Source organism: Falco naumanni, chromosome 1 (genome assembly GCF_017639655.2).
Source record: "Falco naumanni isolate bFalNau1 chromosome 1, bFalNau1.pat, whole genome shotgun sequence".
NCBI lineage: Eukaryota > Metazoa > Chordata > Aves > Falconiformes > Falconidae > Falco > Falco naumanni.
The window spans coordinates 91806209-91819612 of record NC_054054.1 but is presented as its reverse complement, the minus strand read 5'-3'; the positions used below and the strand labels follow the sequence as shown (position 1 = coordinate 91819612).

The following is a 13404-nucleotide window of genomic DNA, read 5'->3' as shown; positions in this document are numbered from 1 at the left end:
CTCTCCATGGAGATTCATATCTCTTCACATTCTGTAATTTAAACACTGGGTTATTATCTTATGTTTATGATCATGTGAATTGGAAGAGAAAGGAACACAGTCTTCCAGCAGTTGCAAATCCTGTTTCCAGTTGCTGTTTTTAAATTGATCTAAGGTGATCAGAAGTTACCTAGTTTACATGGTCTAAGAGCATGGCAGCTTCCTCGGTGGAAAGCTCCCAGCGCTGAAGTTTACCTGCCAGAAAAACTAAACATTGGTTCATACAGGGAGATGGGTACATGGGGTTAATACCTGATGACTTTGGACTTTTTAAGGTTGTGTGTATGTATGATATGAAACTCATGATACAATGTTATTACTTCTACTTTTCCCCTGAGGTGCCCATGACAAGCAGCTGTTTGAAAACACAAGTCAACTCTGCATTAATAGATTTTAGGTTTTGAAAATAATATTCTTCTTCATTGTATTGAAGAAACTAAGTAACCACATTTCCCCCTGTGGATGTACTTGTTTTGTGAATGAAACTGATAAATGTAATTTCATCTTCAGTGAACTTAATGACAACAAAATATGGGCTTCTGTCCCTTTTCCCTGTCAGTTGGCCGTATTTTTTCAAGAATATCCTTTCTGAATGGCCTTAATCTAATATAGTGTTACTTTGGATAATAGCGTTCAGCTTTCATGGGGGTGAAGGGAAGAAGGCTGCATTAACCTACATTAGCAGACAGCAAAAATAAACGTATGTTCAGAGACTTTGCTAAGAAGAGGGGTGGCATTTGATATGCTGTGTTTTTATTTTTATAACTTACACGTCAAAAGTATGCTATGTATTTGTGGTCTGGTATCTTAACTGTGGTGACATAGCCTGCATGCATGTCTGGAGAGCATCTTTGTGACTGAGTGAACAAGTAATTGAAATTGAGATAGAGCAAATTAGTTGTAGTATCTATTAACTTGTGAATTACTATAGATTGATATTACCATGCCAGTCCTTCTGAAATTAGTCAAAAAGCAATGAAAAAGAGGACTGCATGCTCTTTAGAAAATTCAGGTTTATTATTGTAGGAAACATTTGTCTTTTCTTTCATGAAGTCTCAGTTTTTGTTATTTTTGTGCCCCATTTTTAGGATTTATGTACAATGATCTTATAATCTAGAGAATTCAATGAATGTAGTTATTATATGATAATCACCTGTGTGATGGCTAGTGCCTGTCATGTATCAAATGTCAAACCTCTCAACATTTCCCTCGCCCTTCCTCCAAGGGCTAAGAGGGCTCTGCTTTCAGTGTTAAGGTGCCCGGCCGAGTGTAGATGGCACGGCTGACTGCCAGAATAGGTGCCCACATTTCAGTAGCCCACTGATTGCCAGCATGCAACAGCTGCTAATTCAAGAGCAGCATGACAAGATTAACGGAAGGGATGATACTTTTACCTATAAAGACTGCTGGAAACATCTTTATGGGGGGTAAGGGGAAGCCTCCTTTTTCCAAAGCTTCAGCTATACATAGGTCTGTGACCCGCAGGTGAATCATTGTGCAGCCGTGCCAGTCAGCGACTGTAATCCAGCTCACTTTGTGAGACGAAGTAACTGATAGCTGTATTACCTGTGATAAAATTACCAAGGAAAACTTAAATTTAAGGAGACCCGGGGTTTAAACTTTGCAGTACTGAGCTGTTAAGAAAAGGTCAGTTTATGCCTCAGGCTTAAAAAATTAAATAGTTGGCTGGCAAACTTCCATCAGTGCCAGTCAGACTTGTTCTTGAGTTTTAGGTTAGTAAAATGCAAAAGGATTTTTTTCAGTCCTGATCTCTAGAGCACAACTGCTCATGACAGTTCTGAGGTGATTTTATGCCTGTATGGTACTTAATAAAATGCTAAGACTAAGAAAAAGAGGGCGCTTTTGGAGATACCACATGTAACTTAACATGTAGCTTATTCACGTGCCGTGGATAAGTTATGTGTCCCATTGAATATATATGCTTATCTGGCTGCATTCCTGTTTTGAAGAGTATTAGATTATCTGTGGAAATGAATTTTCTAAAGGAGTCCATTACAAAGACTGGGAAAACACAGTGATTCAGACAAGGAGAGAGAGGTGTCAGAATGGTGACGAGCAGTGAGTTTAGAAATTTTATGTGCAGTTTTTCCTGATGTTGGTATTTTGAGTATGCTAAAGCAAGAAAGATTGCATCATCTCTGACAATTTTCTGGTTAATTATCATTCATTTTGTACTTATTACCAGCTGGCACTATAGTTTAAAGTGTTTTGGGGGCATTTGTTTTTTTTTTTTATTTTATTTACAGTTTACAATAACTGATAATACTGGTACAGATACGAGCAAATTCTTGATTTTTCTTAAGGACATGTATGTGAAGCTCAGAGCTTCCAGTGAAAAATGTGTGTTTATTTCAGCTTTAACCTGAATACACCTGTAACAGCCTTCATGTTTCTTTTTTGGTGTGCTTTTATATTTTATTGTAAAGCCTATATCCTGTATTATAATAGATACAGTCACAGCAACTTCTTTATTTCCTAAATAGGATATGATCCAGTGTCTTATCACAAGGAATTTATATTCATAATGAACAAGACAAACTGGCAGAATCATTTTTTGGTACTGATATTTTAAATAATTCAAAATAGTTGTAGTTCTAAATCAGCAGTATTCTTAAGTGTAACACATATGTAAAAAACCAAAAAGTGTTCAATAATCATAAGTGCCTCGAGCTATACATTGTGGTATAGTGCCTACTGCATCACTTACCTACTGCTAAGGGGAGAATGCTGGTTGAAGTTTCATTGCAGAAATTTTATTTCATAGATCCGTAAGACCTCTTCCCCCCATCCTCCCAATTTTATCTGATATTGATTAGATTTAGCAGAAACTGGATTTTATAAAAAAATAATGATTTAGCACATACAATTTTTAAGTGAGCTGAAATTCTGTTAGAGGGAAGCTGTTACTCTGTTTATCTACTCTTGTCTGCAGACAGTCTATTTTCTAACCTGAAGTGCCTTAAATGTTTCTAAGTCTTAAGTATTACTAGGAAGATGCACGTAATCTTCACCTATTGAGTAGTACTGTTTGGATTCCTGTAGCTTGATCTGCAGGTTGCATCCTGTTAGAGAGATGAATCATGTCCCATTTGCAGAGCAGGAATCATGTAAAGTTGTTTTGAATGGGCTGTGCTTCTAGTCAGGAAGCATTAACTAAACAGAACCCCTGCATTGCCATACTCTGATTTTAACTGATTAATTTTTATGTTAGCGGATGTATTGACCAACTTTTTTGTGCCATCTGTCGTTGTCCCATATTCCTGCGTATATGGTATGAGGATAAATATTATCCTTGATCCAGGGGCTTTCAGCCTTCCTTCTTACTCCATGTTGCCTTTGGTATTAGCTGATATGAAAAACAGGATTTATCCATGGATGTGGAGAAAAAAAATAAATGTTGCAGTGGTCATGGCAGCCCGCTGTGTAATTTAGTTATTCAGGGATGTTGTGTTACTTTGGATTATTTCTTTGACCATCAACAGTCTAGAAATTGCTTCATCTTAAAAATAATGAGAAGCAAATTTTAGATTAGAACAGCGTATTTTGACAAGCCACATTATATATACATGTGCAGCTAGTAATAAATCAATAAATTTCCATGTTCAACATGCAACACTAATATAGAAAAATAAGGGGTTTATTGTGAGTAATTATGGGAGGTTTTCACCTATCATGGGTGTAGTATTTCACTGAGGATTCCAGGAATAAAACTGCTACTTCAGTTGTACATGGAAGAAAATCTCGCAGTGCCCGTATGTGGAAGGAACTACTTACACATTTTAAATAGTACATTAATACAAAAACCAAACAAATATTAAACACTGCATTAACGTCTTGGGAAAATATGCTTATTTCTTTACAGGTATAGGTTTCAGGGAAAGAACGAGATAGCTCTTGCTGTAGGACATGTTCCTCCCTGCAGAAAACATGTGGCAAAAGCTCAGTGATCTTCTTTTCTAAAGTGAAAACTTCTGTCTTCCTAAGCTTGAGTGCTGTCACAGTGTAATTTACTTACAGTGTGTAAGGCCTCTTACGTTGTTCTGTATACAGTGCAGTCCATCTTTATTAAGGTCATTAAAAAAACCAAAGATGGAACCATCTTCATCTAAGGCATCATTAACAGCCAGTGCAGAAAATGCGGAGCCGTTTGTACTGTGTTCATATTAAAGATTATGCACGTTGTACGTAACCTTTCCTCTAGCAAAGAGTTGACATGGGTCTTGTACGTAGAGACAATGTGATATAATTACTCCTCAAAATGTTAGCTGATGTGATGTGCAGCAGTTTCCCCTTGACTTCTTGGAGGTGTTTGTACTGCTGTTAGCCCTGTCATGCTACAGATTGATGTATCCATTTGAAGTATAAACACCAGTGTCCCTCCAGGCTCTCAGGTCATCTTGTGCACACATTTATACAGAGAAAAAGAATAGATGGTTGTTACAGATGGGATCAGGGAATCTCCACAGTGAGGCATGTATTAGCCTTGGCAAGAGGTTTTGTTGGTGACAACTGAGGAAGTGTTGAGATAGTAAGTCTGTAACACAGAAAGCGTTTAGATAATGTTATCTAAATGCTTGCTGCATTGTGCAACTGTTATCTTAGTACTTCACCACTGGAAAAACACTAAAGGTAATTAATATTTATACCAAGTTTCAGTGTGTGCATCTCATACATTTAATAAAAGAAAAAAAAAATCCAACGGCATATGTGAGACAACATACTGACTTAAAAAATAAAATCGTTAAAAGCCCTGGGTAGTTCTGGAAACTGATGTTCTCTTCCCCTCCCCATGTTTGGGGTTTTTTTGGTTTGTGTGTGTTGGGTTTGGTTTTTTTTTTGTTTGGTTTATTTTGTTTTGGGTTTTTTGTTGTGTTGTTTGTTGTTTTTTTTCAGGGGGGGAGAAAAAGAAACAACAAAAGGAGTAATTGCCAAAGCAATATGATTTAATCTGAAACTTGCTTTTCTGTATTCCTGTTCTCTGACTTAAAAAAAAAATTGTGACTTTGGGCAGAAACATCTACAGAAACACAGATTGTTTTCACACTGTAACCAGATTTCTTACAGTATCAGTTTCCCTTGTTCATGAGACAACAGTGTGTGTCATATGAAGAAAAGACATTTTGCGTCCTGTGATATGGTGAAATGGCTGCCATGCATGGTTTCAGCTGGGTCTTCGTTAGCCTTCAAACGAGCTCCTACTGCAGGGACTGCTGCAGTTCAGTGCCACAGCCCTCTCTCCAGCTGTAACACATCATGTGTTGGATGCAGCTGGGCAGCAGGTCTTCAGTTAGCAGTGGCCAACAGATGGGAGTTTACAGAGCACGGAATAGGCTCTAGTTTGCTGTTTCACATATTTGAGTGTGGGCCTGCATCTGAGGCCATAGCACAGAGAAACCAACTGTGTGAGTTTCATGCCTCGTACAGAAATGTGGTCAGCTTTGTGCTGCCTACCATTTGTTGGAAGGCTGTTGCATCCAGAAAACTGGAATTGTCTCATGTCTGGAAATGCTTTCCTTTTTGGTTTAGTTGTGGTTTCTGCAAAAACTGTTACTAATTATGCCATGTTTCTTGAATGTATATTACGAACTACTGAAGTTGTACTTCTGAATAACTAACTTTGTCTTATTTCAGCTTGAGCAGCATTCAGATTCCATCTGGTAGGCAGAGAGCATGTTATGGATTACTTGCAAGCATGAGAAATGCCACATAAATGTTTTGCCTCTCAGACTGTATCTACACTACTTATTAGAGCAGATGGGTCATGATCTCAAGAACTGGCGTGCTGTCATCCAAACCGCTTTACTGTTGCGTGCTCCCTACTCGGCTTTGAGCAGTGGCAGCTAGCACTCTTCCAAGGCAATGCCCAGGAGACGTTCTGGGGATAGCACGGCCAAGGATCATTTCCAGTAAATCATTGTGGATGATGACCCCCTTTGGGGGATGAAGAGGTTTTATCATATGAACATGCTATTTTCCCTAAGGGCCAGAAACTATGTCCTGGCCTTTTTTATTTGCTGCTGTTAATGAAGTCTCAGCTCTAGGTCCTTTTCTGCTCTCTTGGTGTACATGAAGAAGGTTTTTCTGCTAACACCCCTGCCTGGCAGGTCTGTGTAGTTCCTAAATTGGATCATCATGTGTCCTAGAGAAATGTACTGGAGATATGGGCAGTGTGAGAGTGCCTAGTTTCTCTCGTTTAAGGAGAAGGCACAGGTCACTATGCATTGGAACAGAGGGTCTGACGTCTCTCAGATCAAAGCAGGCGGCCTTTCTTCTGTCTTCCCAATGCATTCTGACTGTGGCTGTTCTGGGAACTTGTTTGAATTCAGACTTCACTGAGGATATTTATTTCCAGATTATTTTAAAAAAAGTAATTTTCATACTGGGCTATTAATTTACTCTCACTGATCATAAAACATGATTAATTGTACACCGTCAGTGGCTTTATGGACAACTCCTTATAAACTAAAGGAGAGAAATGACATTGCCAGCAGCCTGGTGGCAGGGAAAGGGAGCTCAGGCTCATCTGTAGAGAAAGAAGTACTTTAAAAATCCTCATCCTTGAAATTGTTCTAAAAACAGGATGAATGTTTACAAATACAGGATTCGCAAATTTTCACCACGTTCTTCTAAGTAACCTTTAGCATCAGTATTGGCATCTGTTTCCCATTGCGTTCTCTGGGTGTGTAAGTAGGTTGCAGTGTTTGGAATGGAACCTAGCTTAGAAACTGCTGCACAGCAGCAAGTGTTTTTCAAAATATAGAAACACTTTTCAGTGAGTGATTAAAAATCATTGAAATAATAATGATAAAATTGATATCATAAAACTATTTTTAGAATATCCCTCCAATAAGGAAAAAAAATTGTGATGTTCTTTTAAGTTTTTTTAGTAGATTCTTCATGGTGCCCCCCCCAGTCCCAAAGTAATTGTTGTTGGTAGTTTTTTATTACCATTTTCCTGAAGTAATTGATTTCCACATTTGTCATCCAAAATGAGGTATTTTGAAGTGTTTTATGAGGTACAGTTCTACTTTGTGTGCATTTAGTACATACATGCAAAGCTCAGTTATGAATTGTAATACGTTGACATTTTTGTCATCGACATTATTTGTATGGAAATAATCTCTTTAAAGTTTGAATGCAGACTAGTGCAGTTTCCACTGTGTATTTATATAAACCTGCTAACAAATGGAAAAAATATCTGAATCTGTCAGATATTCTCCTTTCTCTGCCGATGTTGTGTAGTTTAAACATAGTCATGTTTTCATAATCCTCATACGATTTTTATATATAAGTAAATTTAATGTAATGTTATTTCCTTTAAGTAATTTATAGTAACTGAGGGATTGGCATTCATAAAGATTATGGGTGGTTCTGAATATTACATTGACAAGGTATTCAGTTACATTTTTAGGAACTCGGAGGTTATTTAAGGTAATGAGGATCGCACAGGAAAGATCTGAAAGACAGTTGTTGTCAGTTGCAGGTGATTTGGTGCCAAATTGAGGGTTTGATTGATGTAAATGCTCTTTATTTGAAAGTTTTTCTGTGTTATAGAGGAAAAAAGTTACCTTCAATACTTAGGAGAAGGACATAGGAAATTTCTTTTTTGGCAGCAGATTATATGACATTGCTATTTCTTTTGGGGGGCTTTTCCTTATCGATTTACTTGCTTGTAAAAGCTAGGGATCTAAACATCAAGAAAGATGACAAATAAAATCAAGGGAAATAGCATGGAATATTTGTCACTGTGTAATTGGGGAGTGTTTATTATTTGTTTTCTTTGTATTTCTATTAATGGAAGCCTTTTATTTAAACAATTACTGTAATTTTAGCATTTAAGTCTCTCTCAGTGAACATAGTAGAAATACTCCTGAAAGTATATGCTCAAGTGTTCTGCTGGTTCAAGACCACAGTGCGTTTTTCAGATCTTGGCCTTAATGCAGGTATAGATGGAAGTAACATATATTCTATCTGTGTTCTGTATATTCTATTTTGGTAGATAATGTCCTGACTGAGACAGCCATCAGTCACCTGTAAAGGAAAGAAAGGTTTCTGAAAAGGTACCTGTAAAAAAGGGACAAGAATTCCTGCGTAGTGTGACAAGAGTACAGTTACAGATTTACATTCTTTTTAAATGCTTCTAGTTTTTTATAGAATAGGATAAAAAAAATAGGTATTGCTTAAGTTTGTGTTTAAACTTGCTGAAGCAAAACTGCTGCAGTTACTACTGTCTCTGGTGGCACTGTTTGTATGCCTGGAAAAAAAACAAGGGAAGGAAGAAATTAAAAAAAAACCTCAAACCCTAAATGGTAGGTAGCTGTAATAATCCATCCTGAAATATATTTCATACTAAGTTCATGGGTGCGTGGCTAAGCATTTTCATTTTATATTATGCCCAAGCCATAAATAACTTTAAATACTCCCAACTGTTTGTTTTTTGGTTTTGTTTGTTGTTTGTTTTTTTTTTTAATGCATTAGATGCTTCAGTCTGATTCAGGTTTCTCATTTGGAACTTGTAGGGAATATGTGGCACATTGTGCTCCCCTCATAAGGATCAGGGATGTCTGGTGGCTTGCTCAGGCTGGTCACCTTGCTTTCACGCTTACGCCTGAAGAGACTTTGTCCCTTCTTCCTTTTTTCTGGGTAGCAGTATAGGCTCAAAAACATGATTCCGAAGCTAATTTTGTTCCTTGCATAATTCATTAATAGGTGCAAAGTAAATGTATAATGCAGGTATTCAAAATTGGTAGTATTTGTGATTATTGTACTTGTTCTGCGCAGGTATAAATTGACAGCTCAAGGTATTCCAGCAGAATCTGTAGAGTAGGGAAAATAGTTTGGAAGCTGTTTCACAAGCCTCTCTGCGGGTTTCTGATACTTTGAATGTCAGAGAGATAAGAAAAGAGTACAGAAATGAGTGAGTTTTCAAATCTGGAGAGGTAGTAGAGTGGATTCTCAAAAGCCTGTCAGCTTCAGTTTTTGAACTGGGTTGAAAAAAATTTACATAAAATAAAGCAAAAATCTGTCCGAACATGGTGCTTAACGTTTTTAGAAACTTTAGTTTCCTCTGCAGTTTATGGTTAGCTTTTTTATGGTACCTTTATTGGCACAAAGAGTGGTAGATATGTTACGAAAACTGGATGTTGATAAAACACTGTTGGAAGACTAGTGAGGACCTGAACAATTGATGTATTTTAGAGCTTTAGTCTCAAGTATGTAGGTCTTGAGGCACATTGTAGTGCTACAGCTAAGTAGTAATTAAAAGTAAAGCCTCAGTGCTCACTCTGCTTCTGAAGGCTGGCTGTTTTTAGCTTGGTAAATTTTCTTCTACTTCAATTTTATTTGGAGATCTGTCTCACACACATTTGTAGTGAGAGTGATTTCTGCAGCCTGGTATTTAAGGAATTGTGTGAAATGTACTAAAGACAGGAGCGTCAGGAGGCTGGGATGCACATGCCTGAGTGGAATACATCAGAGTGTGGTGACGCTATTTTCTTGAAATAAAATTCTTATTTGTTACTAAAGTAAACATTTTACTCTGAATCTGCCAGAAGCTTATTAGGAATGTAGGAAGTCCCCAGGCCTTGATCTTTGTTATTTTTAGCCTTGAAAGCTGAGCTTATAGCAGTGACTGGCACCAGAGGGAGCATCAAATTCATGTAACACTTTCTTCTCTTGCAAGGCACTGTCAGACCGCCCTGGGAGGGGAACAGGAAGGAACGCTTGGTGCTGGATGTGCGCAGAGCAGCTGGGGCTTACTGGCTCAGCACAGAGTGCTTCATACCACAAGGACTTGTTAGCTGTGGTCTGAAGAAAAGGAACACCTGAGTGACTGAGATCTGTTGCTTCTCTTTCTGTAGCTGAGCGTGATTTGCTTTGGATCCAGTGTTAGAAATGATCCCTTTTTCACTAATGAAGTATTTATTGCTGGTCATGAGTAGTAATACTCATTGCTATTAATCTGTCACTTTTGCAGAAAAGTAAAATAGCTCCCACTGTATTTGTAGATCTTTTTTTCCTTTAATTAGTTGTATACACTTTTATTCCGAGGCTATTTAATTTTCTGAACTTAATGATTAATTTTGGTGTTAGCTGATTCTAGGTTGAAAAAGTTAACAGCATGCATTCCCTTCCCTGCAAAAACAAATGAATCTTCTGTCTTTTAAACTCTGATTTTGACAATTTCTTATTCTCAGTGTTTATGGATAGTTGTGAATGTTGCAGAAGATCGCACGTGATTTGTTCGTGCCAGACCACTTTGCAAGAGTCTTGAAAGAGTCCCTGTGTGGTCCCAGAAGGCTATTTTTTTCTTCAGTTCAATAGAAGACAAGCAAGACTTTCACAGTCAAACACTGTAGGAAGCTTGCAGAATCAGGAGGATTTCTGTGTAATATCCCAAGACAGGAGTTGAAAACGACTACTTTACAAATAGCTTTGCTCCCTGCTTTAGAAAGGCTGACCTCCTGCATGCTGAACTCTTTGCAGAGATTATCCCTGCTTGATCTTAGACCAGATTTATCATTTTTAAAATTTATTAAGACCTTTTTTGTATTAAGGACTATCATCCTATTAGTAAGGAAACTAATGGGTTTTGGTTAAATAATTGGGCTTTGCTGTTATTTTTCTATTTCTTGTATGTGCCAAAATCCATTATTCTTTTTTATTATTGTTACATGAATTGATTTGTTTTTCTTCTTGGGGCAAGATAGCTGGATAGAAATACCTGGAATACCTCCCTCCCCATGTAAATTAATGATCAATTTACACAACACTGATGATAGTGAACTTCCTTTGCCTTGTGAAAATGGAAACCTATTGAAACCTTTTATTTCATAGAATTAAATTATTGCTACAAAGTACTTCTGAACACAAGGTGATGGCACCAAGGAAATCTACTTGTTATCTGTCATTTGAGTAACCTTTTCTTTCCAGGTTTTTCTTAGCTGACTGTTTTCTTCAGGGGTTTTTTGCGATAATACTTGAGGGTCACAGAAGAGTAACCTGTAGTACAGGATGAAAAGTTGTTCTACATGATGTGTAGAATCATTCAGAGGTTTAGTGAGATTAAAACAGTTTCCTATTCTAGACCATCAGTGCCTTTGTTTAAAAATAGCTGACAGTAGTAGAGAAGTTGATTGACTTAAATACTAAAGTGAAATTATTATAGTTGCCTGTGTTATTTCTTTTTGGTGAAGGTAGTAAAGAGCTGTCTTAAAAATACTGCTTACATTATGGCTGATCTAGTGCCAAAGCCAACAGCTCTAAAACTATGTGCAGCTATTGTATTGGACAGAAAAATTACTGCATAATTACCACTTTAGCTCTGTAAATTTTTACTTGATTAAAATGATGATAAAAAGCATTAAATGTGTTTTGTTTTCTTTTTTCCTGCAGCTTTGTGTCAAGGAATATTTAAGCAAATAGTTAGCTAGGATGGGAGGTCATTCTACGGGTAAAGTGGGAACATTTTGAATGCCATTCACATCAAATTAAGTTTAATCGTCAGTGGCAAATCCATACTTCATCTTAAACCATTGTCAACTTTTTTAAATACTCATGTGCCTTTATTTTCTTTAATGGAGATTCTCATGAGGTGTTAGACAAACAGCTTTCCTATTCCTTTTTTATTGCTTTTCAGCTAGAACACAATACAAAGTGAATTTTGAAGAATTTCTGGGGACCCCTGCTTTTTCAGCTTGAATCCTGGTTAAAACCCTATTTGTTTTAATGATCGTATTACTTGAAATAAGTAGGAAAACAAATCTTCGAGATAATTGCCAACATTGTCAAATAGTCATCTAGTGACAGGTCATTCTGTTGTATATGGTTATCAATCAGTCAGTGAACCTGTTGTATTCAGTAGCTGCAAGCAGCAAAACAGGAATATGTATTTGGCCTCTAAGGCTATGGAATTGCTATCTCCTATGAGTTCATTAACATGCTAATAAATCTGTTTCTCATTTGTCTCCCCCCGCCTCCAGTGAACATTTGTCGTGTGCCTTCACATTCTTTCTTCATGGGGAAAGCAATGTGTGCACAAGTGTGGAGATTGCTCAACACCAGCCAATCTACCTGATTAATGAAGAGCATATCCATATGGCCCAGTCCTCAGCGTCACCATTCCAAGGTAAGTGAGCTGGATTTGGAGCTCTGTGTACTTCACCTCACTTCTGTGTGGTAGGGACTTTGCTGCTGGGGCTGTTATCTTCAGAGGGGAATAAAGTAGGATTGAGTAACTCTTCAAATGGGTTAAATTTCTGTTCAGGAAGTTGTGGATGTAAGGGAAAATGTTAGGACTTCAACACTATATATAGCCAGCCATAAACAATACAGGAATTTTCCAGAGCTTTCTATTCATTAATGTTGCTTTTAAAGCTATGTGCATATAATAAACAAAGAAATTAATCATTTTTGTTTAAAAAGACTTACTATTAAAGAAAGTGAGCACACTGATTTGATTTTCTTACATGGTGTCCACTGGGCTACAATCTGTAACTTCTATGCTACATGAATACAAATACTAAGCTTATCTATTTCAGGAGTACTTTTCATTCATAGATTGCCCGCTGTTTTGGCTTTTAGTTTTAAAAAAAAAGAGAAAGGGGGTGTCTATGAAAATGTATCAGAAACAATGAAAAACTGGAAGTATCTGCAACTATTTATTTGTCAGTGCAAGAAATTAGAATTTTATAGAATTACGTTATTGGCTTATCAAATGCATGATGCAATTGTGGTGCAATGCTCTACATCAAAAAAATTTAAACATATTTGAGTCGCTGAATTATACTGTCTTTACTACAATCTGAAATCAGAATTTCAAAGCAATTAAAGCAAGAAGTCCTTATAAAACGAAACATACAGTAAAGAAACACCTAGAGACTTATAAAATGCCCATTTTATAGGGATGTTAATTTATAGAAGCTTTATTATTTTTGTTTCTATATATATAAAGTTTTGATAGAGACTCAGACACTTAAGTCATAGGAAGTTTTATTTCAGTGAGCTAAATCCATTACTCTCTCAAATTAAATATGACTAAAAGTAAAACTGATTCTGAATGGGAATACCTGTTGTTGAGCAACTAGTTCTCCTTGTTTGTCATGACTAGTCACCTTCATGTATCGTTAGCTCTATTGTTTTTAATGCTGGGACGTCTCTGGTACTGTATGTTCCCGGTAAAAACCCTGTTGTTGAATATCTGTCCTCTGTTACTTCCACGTACGGTCATCCTTTTGCTATAGTGAGTGCTGCTTCAGTACACTTAGATTAGTTCGTTGTGAAAATTATTAAACTAAACTGCAAAAAGGTCCATTTTTAGCTCAGTAAGGATGGCTGTAAAGGAAG

General features: G+C 37.0%; 1 protein-coding gene across 2 annotated transcripts in view; it reads left to right on the top strand.

The window, feature by feature from the left end:
* Positions 1-13404, top strand: part of MED13L (mediator complex subunit 13L) — a 204149-nt gene that overhangs the window by 135476 nt on the left and 55269 nt on the right. For both annotated transcript variants that reach the window (XM_040606209.1, XM_040606200.1), the window contains one exon: positions 12042-12187. In XM_040606209.1, the coding sequence (XP_040462143.1) occupies positions 12042-12187 (146 nt within the window). The remainder of the gene's footprint in view (positions 1-12041; positions 12188-13404) is intronic.